At 38.4% G+C, this 13,105-nt stretch overlaps 1 protein-coding gene across 3 annotated transcripts; it reads right to left on the bottom strand.

Annotated features, from left to right (window-relative positions):
• Window positions 1-2,295: 2,295 nt before the first annotated feature.
• Window positions 2,296-12,394, bottom strand: LOC113017009 (carcinoembryonic antigen-related cell adhesion molecule 2-like). Of its 3 annotated transcripts, none has more exons than XM_026160260.1 (6): window positions 11,833-12,394; window positions 3,858-3,986; window positions 3,435-3,752; window positions 3,127-3,241; window positions 2,704-2,737; window positions 2,296-2,621 (listed from the first exon to the last, which is right to left on the bottom strand). In XM_026160260.1, the coding sequence occupies exons 1-6, from the start codon at window positions 11,840-11,842 to the stop codon at window positions 2,472-2,474; spliced, it is 756 nt and encodes a 251-aa protein (XP_026016045.1). In that variant the 5' UTR covers window positions 11,843-12,394; the 3' UTR covers window positions 2,296-2,471. The 3 variants fall into 3 exon arrangements, with proteins under 3 accessions (XP_026016045.1, XP_026016046.1, XP_026016047.1); XM_026160261.1 differs by lacking the exon at window positions 11,833-12,394 and adding an exon at window positions 6,419-7,714; XM_026160262.1 differs by lacking the exon at window positions 11,833-12,394 and adding an exon at window positions 4,386-4,607.
• Window positions 12,395-13,105: the final 711 nt, after the last annotated feature.

The raw sequence follows: 13,105 nt of genomic DNA on the forward strand, positions 1-13,105 counted from the left end.
CTAATAATCAGCTTCATTTTTAACATGATGAATGCATATGCTCTGACTAATGAATCATTAAGAAACCATAGATTACACACTATATGAACAACAGATGCATACTGGTACGCATCTCTTGATAGCTGAACTGAGTTGTTTTCAGCTCCATTGCCACAGATGTGTAAGATCAAGCACCCAGCCCTGCATTCATTTGTGGAAAAGTGAGTTTGAAAGAATCTCTTTGGATTGACTTAATAATTTTTAAATTATGTGCAATTTCCCTAAGCATGAGAAAATGTAGACCATGTCATATGGAGTAAGATGCTGAGTTTGATCCTCTAATATGTATCTGTATTTGTACAGCGCTTTACTTAGTCCCTAAGGACCCCAAAGAGCTTTACACTACATTCAGTCATCCACCCATTCACACACACTGGTGATGGCAGCTACATTGTAACCACAGCCACCCTGGGGCGCACTGACAGAGGCGAGGCTGCCGGACATTGGTGCCACTGGGCCCTCTGACCACCACCAGTAGGCAACGGGTGAAGTGTCTTGCCCAAGGACACAACGACCGAGACTGTCGGAGGCGGGGCTCAATCTGGCAACCTTCCAATTACAAGATGAACGGCCAACTCTTGAGCCACAATCATGATAGCTGACACATTTCCCTTTACTGGGCTGAGAGTATCACTTATAATTATCACTAATATCCATTGTTTATGTAACACTCACCAAAGAGGAAGGAGTTTCAGATCCCACGACCTCGCACTTCAACTTTAGATAGCAGGAAATGCCAAAGTAAGCAGGGGAAACCCAACAATCTAAAACATCATCCTAATTTCAGGTGTAAGAAAATAAAGTACAGCAGCTAGACTCATTTTATAAGCACAATTTTAAGTGAAACATTATAATGTTTAAGTTTATTCATAGACTATGGTGCTGACATCCAAAGAATGTAATCACTTTTACATCATGTGGTTCTTTCCAGAGTTACATTTGCCTTGCTTATTGTTCTTACCAAGTCCTTTACAACTTAAAGAAGAAAATGGTGCATTTAAGGAATTGAAGTCAAACAGTGCCACCTTGTGGACAACAGACCAGACTACACCTGGTCTAGTGTTAAAAAAGGATTGTCCGGTTATGCACCACTTCAGCCAGTTTGTTGGCTCTTAATTTAATAAATTGTTACTGCATTTTTTTTTTCAGATTGTTTTCTCTTTTGAAATGTCTCACATCTCAGTGACAACCTTTTTCTTTTTAAATGACAGTTACATGCATGGCTCTGACCTCTAAAAATGAAGCTTTTATATTTGCTGTGTGTGTAATTCTGCCACAAAAAAGAGAATCTGATTAAAAATCCAAGTGCTAAGATTTGCATTTGACTAATTTCTGTGTTTCTCACATCTCCTCAGACTGCACTTGGCTTCCTCATAATGTGGACTGAGGAACTGACAATCCAGTCCAGACCCTGTTTGAGACCTTTTATGGTAAAGAATGTGCCACGTGTCATATTAAAGAGGGGAAGTTTTATCTGATGTTTGAAGGATTTTATGCAGTTGGAGAGCATTTATTTTCTCACTGTGAGCTCATTCCTATTATCTTTTTAACAACAGATTGAGCGCTAACATATTCAATATTTATTTGGTGTTTAATTCTTTTTTTCTGGATTTGGAGGAGCTGATGACTTTTCTTTTTTTTTTTTTTACAAGAGTTTGAGCTCGTATTGAAGCATTTTTCAGTGAGCACATCGTGTTGAGCCCTGGTCTGAAATTGTGTGCATCCTGATGCAGAAGTGATTGTTTATTAGTTTGATTTATTTTGTAGTTATCATGAAGTAATTTTTCTTTTATTCTCTAGCTAAATTATTTTTCTTAGTTTGAGTTTTCTCTAGTTTGGCCAAACAGTTTGCACTGCAAATATGGACTGTTGACCTGTTTAGGAGCCTGTTATTTTTGCCCTCAGAGACTCACATCCTTTACAAGTACATCATATCAGCACTGCAGATGGCTCAAGCAATGAAACCATGATGTGGATCTGGTTTGTTCAGTCTAATGAGAAAGACCAGAACATGAAATATCCTGAAGGATATTTATCTGTAATTACATTTATTCATCTTAGTTCTCAAAACAAGATGAATTATTTAGATGTCCCACTTGCTAGTTCCTCAAACTTACATGAAAGTGGTCAGAGTGAATAAAGCAAAAGGGATCTGAAATTGTTGAATTTTTGTTGACTATATGATTTTACTCATATGAAAACTCATAATTTACAAAGTTCTCTCTTCTGCATTAAAAAAAAGAAAAACACGACAAATGATGGATAAAGTTTTACTGCAGTTTGTAACAAAATATTTACATAACAACACAATGTTAAAATGCTGAGATGATGAAGCTGATTCTGGTCAGTTCTTTATTTGTCAGTCAAATGATGCCACCCTGTGGTGAATTTGCCAAACTACACTTGTCAGTGTTGAAAAATGTGATATAATATTATTGTACTTCTGCGTAGACTGTCTCAGTTTTGTCTGCTGACACATGTGAACTGTTAGTATTCTGTTTAGAGTCGTGCATTTGAACAGTCGAATATGGTCCAGTATCTGTCCGTATGTAGGTGCTGTACGGCTCAATGTCCTCTGACCTCTGCAGAAACAAATATGTTTAAAAACATTAAGGTTAAGTAAACAATATAAATGAATCAAAAGTTACATCTTTTGCTCAGTACCGTGTTTTGAGGACTACGCGATGGTTCTGGTTTTCTGTAAGAGAAACACAAAAACAAACATGATCTTGATCATCAGTCGCTGCATCGTGTAGCTCGTTTTAATGGGGGCAACAGGAAATGAAAGTCACTGTGTTCCTTCAACGGCTCATATGAAACTTGAAGACAAGAAATTATTTATAGCAGTGGTGCACTTCCATTAATACGATAAATATATCTGATAAATTATTAGCAGGATCCTAATTGACTTTAATTCACTTAAACATGAGAACAGCAGGGCAATACGTTACATCAAAATGACCTTCAGCTAAAGTGGATTAACCAAAATGAAAAGAGCAAAGAGAATCACATGTTTTAAAGTTATGAAGCGTGTTAAAAGGTAAATCATGAAACATGTGAAACACAGCTCTGACAGTAGTTTCTCACCTGTCGCACAGTCGTGCGTAAATAAATCCAAAGATAACTAAACTCACAATGATGAACACGGTTACACAAATCCGTGTAAGAGGAAGTGTTTCTGTTCCAGACCTGCTGCTTAATTCTGTATGAGGAGAGAAGCAGTTGTTAGAAACATGGATGCAGTATTTGCATTACAACTGAACAAAGGTTAAGTGCGATGTATGACTATTGGCCTCAAAGTTAACAAATCCTGAAGGTCACCTTCTAAAATCAGTACAGACTTTATATTGCTAAATAATTAATGGTTAAAAGAAGAAGAACGTTGTTGTTTTTACCTTGTTTACCTTCCACAGTGACATTAAGATGGAGAATATTTGTTCTTTCAGGAGCTGAACACTCACAGGTGTAGCTCCCACTGTCCTCTGATGTTAAATTAATCAGGTGGAGAAACACAGTCTGATTTTCCTTCATCAGCGTGAACCTGGAGTCACATTTGTTCTCAAAGCCTCGTCCATAAAAATACAGCAGAGCACAATTTTCTCCTCCACTTCTCTGAGTTCTGATCTTACAAACTATCAGCGTGATGTTCTGTGTTTCACTGGGACATATTTGAGTGACATCTGGTTGTTTCCCAATTGTTTTCACAACAATCTCTGAAATCAGTACCAATAATAGAAACAGTATCAATGATTTAAACCAGAGGCTGGAGTAGCATTAAAAAAATAAATGTTACATTATGAAAACAGTTTTTACATTACCTCCTCCCAAATCTTGTGAGCATGCAGTCAGTGGTAGAAGCAGAATTAAGCACAGGTTTAGTGCATCCATGCTCGCCAATATGTCCGATTTGCAGTGTAAGTGCTGCTGATAGTGCAGAAGATGATCCGCTGAAGAAAGGAGGACAAACAATGTGCTTCATAAACCTCAAAGTATTGGCTCTCATGTGTCTTGCGTACGTCTTGTGCAAACACTTCTCAAAAGGAAGTGCACCTACAACACTGCTTCTGCTTCCGTATTAAGACACTCTAAAAGTAAAACACTGAGTGGTCTCATGTCCAAAAAAAGAAAACACAACAACTTTTAAAACAAAGTTGTTTTTTGCTTTTAGTCCAACATATAATTTCCTTTACAAAAGCAGGACTGAAGAGCAGAAAATCAATGAGGCTGATGACTGTTTTTATCAGTGATTCAAACCTACAACTCATTTAAATTAACACAAGCTATTGTACTATTTATATAATGCAGCACACATTCATGCTGCATATTTCATATTTATGTTAACTGACCTGCTTCCCATGTTTGTTTGGCTCCTGCCTGGAGTTGTGTTCGTAAAGAAGCAGGTCACATAATGTTACACGGGTTACATTCCTCCTCTGCTCTTCTGTGGTGACGTTCAGATTATCAGTGTGATACTCGGTGTTTCATGTTCGACTGACATTTGCTGAACTAACAAGAGTGTCTGTCATAAGTCAGGAACTTTTAATATGAAATACAATGTAAATAAGCATTTTATTTTAGTTAATTGTTTGAAAATGAAGCACGTCTTTCATTTTCCTAGAAAAACAGAAAATATTGATTCCTCAACTTTATAAATAAAAGCTGTTGCTGCTTTTCTCTTATTTAAGCTTTGCATGTTTGATTTGGCAGACTTTTTACTGCCAAACTGTCATATTGGTCCTTTTTCGACATGGCACCGAAGGGATTTCTGTCTCCTCCTGGAATCAAACCTATAATCTTTCACTTAGAAGAAATATGTGCAAACTACTGCACTAAAAATATGGACATTACCATCACAAGTAAAGCACACAGTGTCATATTGGTCAGAAGACTTGCGCCCTCTCAGACACCACATCCTGTGACTAAACCACAAATTCTCACTTTGTCTAAAGAATGAAGTGTGTGGATCTGCAAGATTTTTGTAGGGAAGCCTCGAAGTAAAACAGTGAGTAAGCACAGAAGAGAGGAGAGAAATGTAGTGTGTTTTAAAAGGTTATTAGTTAGTAAGCAACATTATGCACGGCCTTACAGGAAGAGCCCTCTGGAAAGACGTGTAGACACACAAAACAGTTTCATTCAAACTGTCAGTCCACATTTAAAGAGTTTGATGGTTTAAGAAAAGACAAACTTTCTTTAAAAATGATGAGTAATCATGTCAATTTGAGACATGTAACAAAACTATGCATGAAGCCATGATCATGTGCAACAATGAGTTCCAGTCAGAATAGCAACATAATATGATGCACAATCTACACACCACCATCAAACTGCACAAAACATGTAAAATTCTATTGAATTTGAAAATTTCTAAAACCCATATGGAAGTTTCAAAGCCTTTTCACAGCGATGTTGTCCTGGGAGTTGTTTTCATAGGTTTTAGAATTCTGACTCATTTCCTGATTATGCAGGCAGAGAGTTTCTGTTCTGCTCGCTGAATCGGTCTTAGTGCCGTGTTGATGTTGAACTGACAGTTTTGTAGTGAATATATGTTGGCTGCTGAAGGATTGTGTAAAGGTTATCTCTCACAATAAAGAGTCACACTGCATAATTACGTTAATACATTTTTATATTATAATTATATTCCCAGCTGGATAAAAGCAGTCTTTGAATATTTTGATCTTCCTGTATCCACTGTTTGTTTATTTGCCATTTAAAAAAAACAACAAAAACAAAACAAAAAAACTCAGCTAACACCCTGAAATAGAAATGGATATAAAAGATGGAAATAGATCTGTTTTCTTTCTTTTCTTTTTTTTTGTAAGTAAGTTACTCTCAGAGTGCTGTCTCATGGACAGATAATCCAGATGTTTCTGACCTAGAACATCCACTTGGGATAACCTGTGACTTTTCATTGTGTACATAAATCCTAGAATAACTCCAGTTACTGATTCCAACCAGATAAATGAAAACATATTTCTGTTGAACCCCAAGCATCTAAAATATTTAAAAGATCGTTTTTCCCCTCAGAAAAATAAACTTGAATCTATACAGTATATAAGGAAACATTGTGATAATAGTTTAATCTCATATCACATCATCTGCAGTTAACTCAAATCATAAATTACATCATACAGTTTACAGTTTCTATTGAAATTAAACTCTTAATGTAGCCACAAATATAACAATTACACACAGACAGATTTTAATGCACAAATAAGCTGAACCGATGTCCTCCTTAAACAGGTGCAGTTTCTTGTATAAGTGAGGATGTGCTGCTATTTAAACTACATATAAAGAAAAGGGAAGACATTATAGCATACAATACATGCATCATACAACCAAATAAACACTTAAATGTTCATTTAATAGAGCAGCAAATAACCTTTAATCATGTCATAGTGTCTTGTTCTTCTTTTGACTGCTCCCTTTAAGGTTTCACAAAGATGGATTATCTTGTCATAGCCTGCTGTATGCTTGCAGAGTGAGGACTCACATACGAGGATAAACTTTAACAGCAGATTTATTGCTGAAACCCCAGAACTCACAATACAAAACTTGGAGACCACGAAACACTAGGGACCAATATCACTCAAGGAGAGCACACAGATCCAGGGGGAAAAGAAAAACTGAAGACTTAAATAAACACATGAGGTAAGAGTAGAGCGGAAACACCTGGGGAGCACAGCTGAACAAAATCTACTAATGAACCAAGGAGGGCAAAGCAGAAAATGACACACAAACACAACCACAGAGATGTAGACTAAAATACAACTAGACACATGAAAAGGGTGAAGAAACAGAGAGACATGACAGAGCCAGGGAATAGTGAGCGAGAGAGGGAGAGGCAGAATGTGACAGACAGAAAGAGAAACAAGTGCAACAACCACAAGTAGAAGCAGAGCAAAGCAGAGTTTCCACATCGTCATACTGGTGAGGAAGTCATTTGGCTGACAGTGTGCGCTAGAATGTTTTAAAAGCAGAAAGCCTTGCAACCGTCCTTGTAAGAAACCTGTTGTGGCTACTTCAACCAGAGAGAAAGATGTCACGTTTAAGATATTTGTACACACAGAAAGACAAAGAGAAAATTATCAGAATTGTGAGTCGAACTTAATCATTGTGTGTAAACGATTAGTATTTATTTGTTTGGGGGGAGGCATTTGTAAAATAGTTTCACGTGTGGTCAAATTACTTTGTATTTTTATGTGGATTGAAGCACACGGGTGTGAATCCTCAAAAGTTACACACAAATCATCGGACACATTTGTAAAGCTTAGTTTTGGTTGGTGGATAATATTGTACACATTTGCAACCCTTCTGAAGACAATTTCTCTCCATACATCTCCACCCAATCCACGCTACTTGCACTCTTTTATACATGTCTCTAACATGGAGACAGAGACACACAAACTTGACCAAGACAAGTGGAGAATAAACAGAGACATGACTGGGGTAAGAGATAAGACTGACTTTCACATGAGTCGCTGAGGACAAATACAAAAGGAACCATGAATCAGAAAAACAAATACAGAGACACTAAAAAGAAGTGAACTCAAGACTAAACTGCACAAAGCTTAAACTTAAATAATCTCTGGAAGCAAAGGAAAGAATCATGAACCCACACCAAACTCAAAATGTTGGGTCAGAGACTCAGGACCTAGACATATCTGCTTCCATTATACTGGACATCCTCCTCTGTCACATCAACCCACTAGTGATGGGAATTCTGGCTCTTTTTAGAGAACCGGCTCTTTTGGCTCGGCTCACTAAGAAGAGCCGGCAATTTGGGCATCCAACCGGCTCTTCAGGTTGTTTTGTTGCTTTAATTTATTTATTTTCAACAACAATATAAAATTATGCACAAAATGAATTACTAATGTAAAAAACAACCAAAAAAACAAACATGTATATGTATATATACAAAGACATATGGTGGCCCCTAGAGACAAAAGCACGTACAAACTCCGAAGCACTGCATGAATAAACTGGGATGATTTTTTGGGAGTGTTTTCCTGCTTGGAATCACATACATATGATTCACTGCATGAAAAAACTTTCTGAATCCTTTATCATCCGCAACTGAAAATAGTTGTGGATGATTACTATACCTTTCTAATCTGATGATGTTGTTTCTTGTTGTTGCCCCTGGCTCTCTCTCTCTCTCTCTCTCCCTCCTGCTCTGTTCCTGTGCTACTGCGAGTGTAACTACCTCCCTTGCCCCCTCTGCTCAGCCCAAGCACAAGGCTCACATGCAGAGTGAAGCAAAAAAAAATGAGAGAGAGAGGGTGAGAGAAAGAAAAAATCACTACAACCCACCGCATGTCTTCCTTTACCCCATCCATGACGTTTTCCTTCTGTCTGGCAGGTGCGAGGGAAAGAGAGGTGAGGACCGGATGTTACTAAAAGAAGGCGTCTAGCCTGGATAGCAGCTGTGAGACGAGCTGATATCGAGTTCTCTACCAGCCACAGATATCTGTTGGTGTGGTCCAGACATTCTCATTCAGGCAAGTTCTAAATAAGTTCATATCACTCTTTATAGCCTGTTAGTTTTATTTTCAATGCGCTCTGAGGACATAGAAAATTAGAACAAACATCCTAATGAGTGATTTTGTAGATATACGTTCTATTTATAGAGTTTCTAATTGCTAATATTTTCATTATTGCAGGCAAACCAGCCTATGAAATGAATGAGACAAATCCTGACTGGGTTCCAACGCTACACATGGGGCACTACGAAATCCCTGCTTCAAACAAACCACCATGCCAATCAGATTACTTCTTCCATGTGAGGGTGAAGAGGTGACCCTTCTGGATAAGATGGTGAAGGTTTGCGTTTTGGTGAACATGTGCCCCAGTGTGGTAGTAAAACCAGGGGAAAATACTCTTGTTAAATAGTCTTAAAAGTGTTGTGCTGTATATGTAGCAATAGGTTTTCAAAAGAGACAGTAAATTACAGAATGCTAGTAGTGGGTGATATTATTTAAATGCTGTTGTGATTTTATGTGAACATTTTGTCATTTATAAACTATACATGACATTGATTCTACATTGTAACTGATGTGATGTTCTACAAAGGGGTTTTAATTTTTTTTTTTTTTAAAAGGCAAAAAATGTGTTTCTTTATTCAACTTTTGAACAGTGTTACTTAGTAAGTACATACACAGTAAATGCAAATTATTTACATGGCAATGCACTTCAGCCACAAATGTAGACCCCCCCCTCTAAATAAAACATTATGGGTTATTCAGAACAGAACGATGCTTGGAGAAATATTGTCCCATCAGCTGAGACGACTCCTCCACAGTAGCAGGTGGAATTTTTCTTTTTTGAGGACGGCTTCTTTTACCTGTCACTACAGATGGTCTGTTTATGTTTGATTGAGAGCCTTTTTTTATTCAGCTGGAAAGGAGAAGTCTATCTTATGGCCAACCTCTGGCTGTATCTTGGTCATATTACCCAGCAAAACCCAGTATGCAGGTTCATCTGTAACAGTCCTTGTGCCACAGATCCTCACTGTTTAATTTAAACAGAAAAGCGGTGACATGGGTGCAGGTCTCCGCGTCTGATTACAGCTGCAGTGGGCAGCTTCAACATTCCCTGTGATGCTCACAATGACCCATGGCTGCAATGCTGGTTCATTCAGTCTTTGAGAGTGCAGTACCTGAAACATACAAAGACAAAGTTAATTTAAAGACAAGGACTTTAATGAGCCAAGGCTGACACACATGTGTTTTATCTACTTTCAAATCCATTTATCATAAATGTAACAAATAAAGTGTTTAGAAAGTAGAATAGAATAGAATAATCCTTTAATTGTCCCACACTTTGAAATTTGGTTGTATCAGCAGCAAAAACACACATACAAACAGAATAGGACACAGAACAGAAACACAATTTTTACATATTTACATGATGGACAATAGTTACCAAAGCAGAGTACTGTACAGTTATTAAAATTAGAGTACAGATAAGTGGCAAACACAGGCTGTACTTTGCAAACAGAGCAGGATACTGAAAGATGTTTAAATAGTTAAGAATATTTAGAATAATTAGAAAAGTGCAGATTGTGTATTTTACCTGTGCATTAAAAAGTATACATGTAACTTCCAATAAGTTAGTGTATATACAAACTGAGAAAAGTAATGTGCAAGTTATAACAGTAGAAGTTGTTGTTGTTGTTTAGTGTAATTTCTTTAACCATAAATAACTAAATCCTTCAGGACAATGTCACATCAGTGCACTGAACTCACAATGTTATCCCTCTAACAGCCTTCACATGTTCTCACGGTCATTTCCCCCTCATGAATGAATTTATGCTGCACTAATCTGAATGTTCGGGGGGGAAATCAAACGGATTTTACTCGCAGTACTCAAGCTGACTTACCTTTGTTTGAATGACGGCGTACTCACAACGTGGAGGCTCAAAAATAGCCAAATCTTGTACCCAATCCTTGGTGAATTGGATGTGAGCCTCCAGAGATTTATAATTGCAAAATTGGTTTGCTGTGTATGCGCTGACTCCACAGACAAGGTACGAGAATATATCATGATAAGTTAATAAGGTTTCTACTCCACAGCTGTATTTCACATTCCACATTTCCAGTGCACGCCATTTTTTGCAAGTACCGTCTCTTTGCATCCGGATGCAATCTGTCTCTATACAGTCCTTCTTTTTTTTTTTTTGAGCTGCTTTTAAGTATGGTTTGTAGCAATCTTCCTTCCAACACAGTGTGTTTGTTTTGATTCGTGGGCTGCCAATATGGTGCTGCGCTCCCACAATGCATTGCAGGTGGTGATGGTCCTCTTTATGGGCTTTTTTTGCCGGCTAAGGGGGGTGTATGCTGGTATGAGGAGCAGAGAAAGGTGGTCTGACTGGCCCAGGTGGGGGAAGGGTGTGGCTCTGTAAGCGTGCTTGATGTTGCAACACACATTGTTGGGTCTGCACTTCCACAGGCCCCGCTGGTTTAGACACTTATTCCCGTTAACGACAAGGAAGCAAGACAATCAGCGATCAATCGATTTTACTTGCGCAAGGGAGACCCGGTCGGTGTCTCAGAAAAGCACTCTGACTCCAACCGCAGAATGACCCCGACTTAGGCCTCCGCTTGCTGCCTTTTATTGAAAACCGTTACAGCACACACAAGCACCACCCATTGTAAAAAAAACAACAACCTATGGTTCTAAAAGATAAGGTACTATGTGTGTATGTGAGTGCACATGTAAGCACGTGTGTATGTATGTGCGAGAATGTGTGTGTGTATGCATGCGAGTGTGTGTGTTTGTGGGTGCGTTTGTGTGACCTCCTGCTCACCAAAAGGCAGGAAGCTTACTAAACAAGAAGTAATCTTCACATTGGACGTCCCTATAATAAAACACTACAGCCTCTGCCACCAGTCAACAGGCTGGGGAGGGCAATAGCAACAAAGGAATGTACTTGATCTTACATTTTCAACTAAGACTTACAAATTTAAGTAGCACAGTGACAACATTTAACAATTTGACTCCAACACACATGATCCAGAGTGTTTTCCCGTCTTGTTTGGCATTTTACATGCTGGTAAAATTTTGGTGAAACAGTCTTGAGATTTGCCTTATTAAAGTCCCCTGCTATGATGTGGATACCATTAGGGTGGGCGCGCTGATGAGAAGCGATGGCATTTAGCAGCAGAGAGAGAGCTGTGTTTACATTAGCGGCCGGTGCTATATAGACTGCCATGATTATTACAGTACTTAGCTCTCTGGGCAAAAAAAGGTCTGGAGAGCAGTGTCTGTCCACAACAGTGCTGTTGTTACACCAACCTTTGTGCATTTAGATGCAGAGTCCCCCTCCTCTGTTCTTCCCGGAGTCACTGTTCTTGACCCATCTGTGTAGCATGCGGCCTGTAGCTGCACTGTGGCATCCGGGATTTGTGTACATAGCCAAGTCTCGGTAATGATAAGCACCCAGCAGTGGAATGTTGCGTGTGCGATGGAGATGGTCATCTTTGTTTGGAAACCGATGTCCAATGTCTCCAGACGACAGTAACGTCCAGTTGTGCAGGTAGACGCATGTACAATGTACGATAAGCACAATAAACATACAAGAAGGCACAAATAGGGAGAGCTGCTGTAAGCCGCTGCGTCTGTGCGTGCCGCCATCTTGGTTCATAAAAGACTCTGTAAGCCTGAATAATTTAAGCCAGAGTGTAACTCCGAAATGACAACACAGGCACGGCTTCTTCAAGACGGGCGCTTCGCTGCATTTATTGAACGCCGTGAAAACTACAAACATAAAACACAAAGGCTTTAAGCGCTTCAGTCTATCAAAAGTAACACTTGTGCTTTAACAGCAAAAATTACCTCGTGGCCGCCTGCCACTTCGGAGGTCCTATAAGAATACCTTTACAGTCTTGTTCATTCTAAATTAAAACATTAAAATAATTAGAACACCATACATTACAAATATTCACAATATTACAATACAGTTATGGCAAATGACAAATACCTTGTACAGCTGGTAGACTAACCAGGCCTTTGCAGATAGCTCGCTGAACTCCTTAGCGTGATTATTAAACGTGGACTCACAGCCTATACTATCATGCCCAAACCTCGCGATAATAGTGGTGTAACAAAACTTGTTCTTTGTGACAAGATAAACACACCCTTACAATATTGACCACAGAAATGTACAAGCAAGAACATTTTAACTGCTGGAACCATCTATTAAACTTCTTTATACATAAGCCATTTCTGTGACACTTACACAGAGAGTGGAACAACATAATTTAAAAATACAGTTTACTTAATTCATCTTGAAAAGAAGAAGAAAGGAGATAATCCTCATCTTGTTAGTAACACCAAGCTCCTGGGGGTACAGAACACTTTGTCCAGATCACTGCAAACCAGAACTGCAGTAAAGAGAACATCCTCACCATCAGTGTTGGTCAAGTTACTTGAAAAAAGTAATCAGTAACTAATTACTGGAAGAAATTTGTTTAACATTTAAACCTTTTTAACATTTTAAACATTTTTCTGCATATTCCAGCATATAAAATAAAATAGCCTTTTGTGTTTACACTGAATCTTTCAAATA

This window comes from Astatotilapia calliptera, chromosome 23 (genome assembly GCF_900246225.1).
Source record: "Astatotilapia calliptera chromosome 23, fAstCal1.2, whole genome shotgun sequence".
Taxonomy (NCBI): domain Eukaryota; kingdom Metazoa; phylum Chordata; class Actinopteri; order Cichliformes; family Cichlidae; genus Astatotilapia; species Astatotilapia calliptera.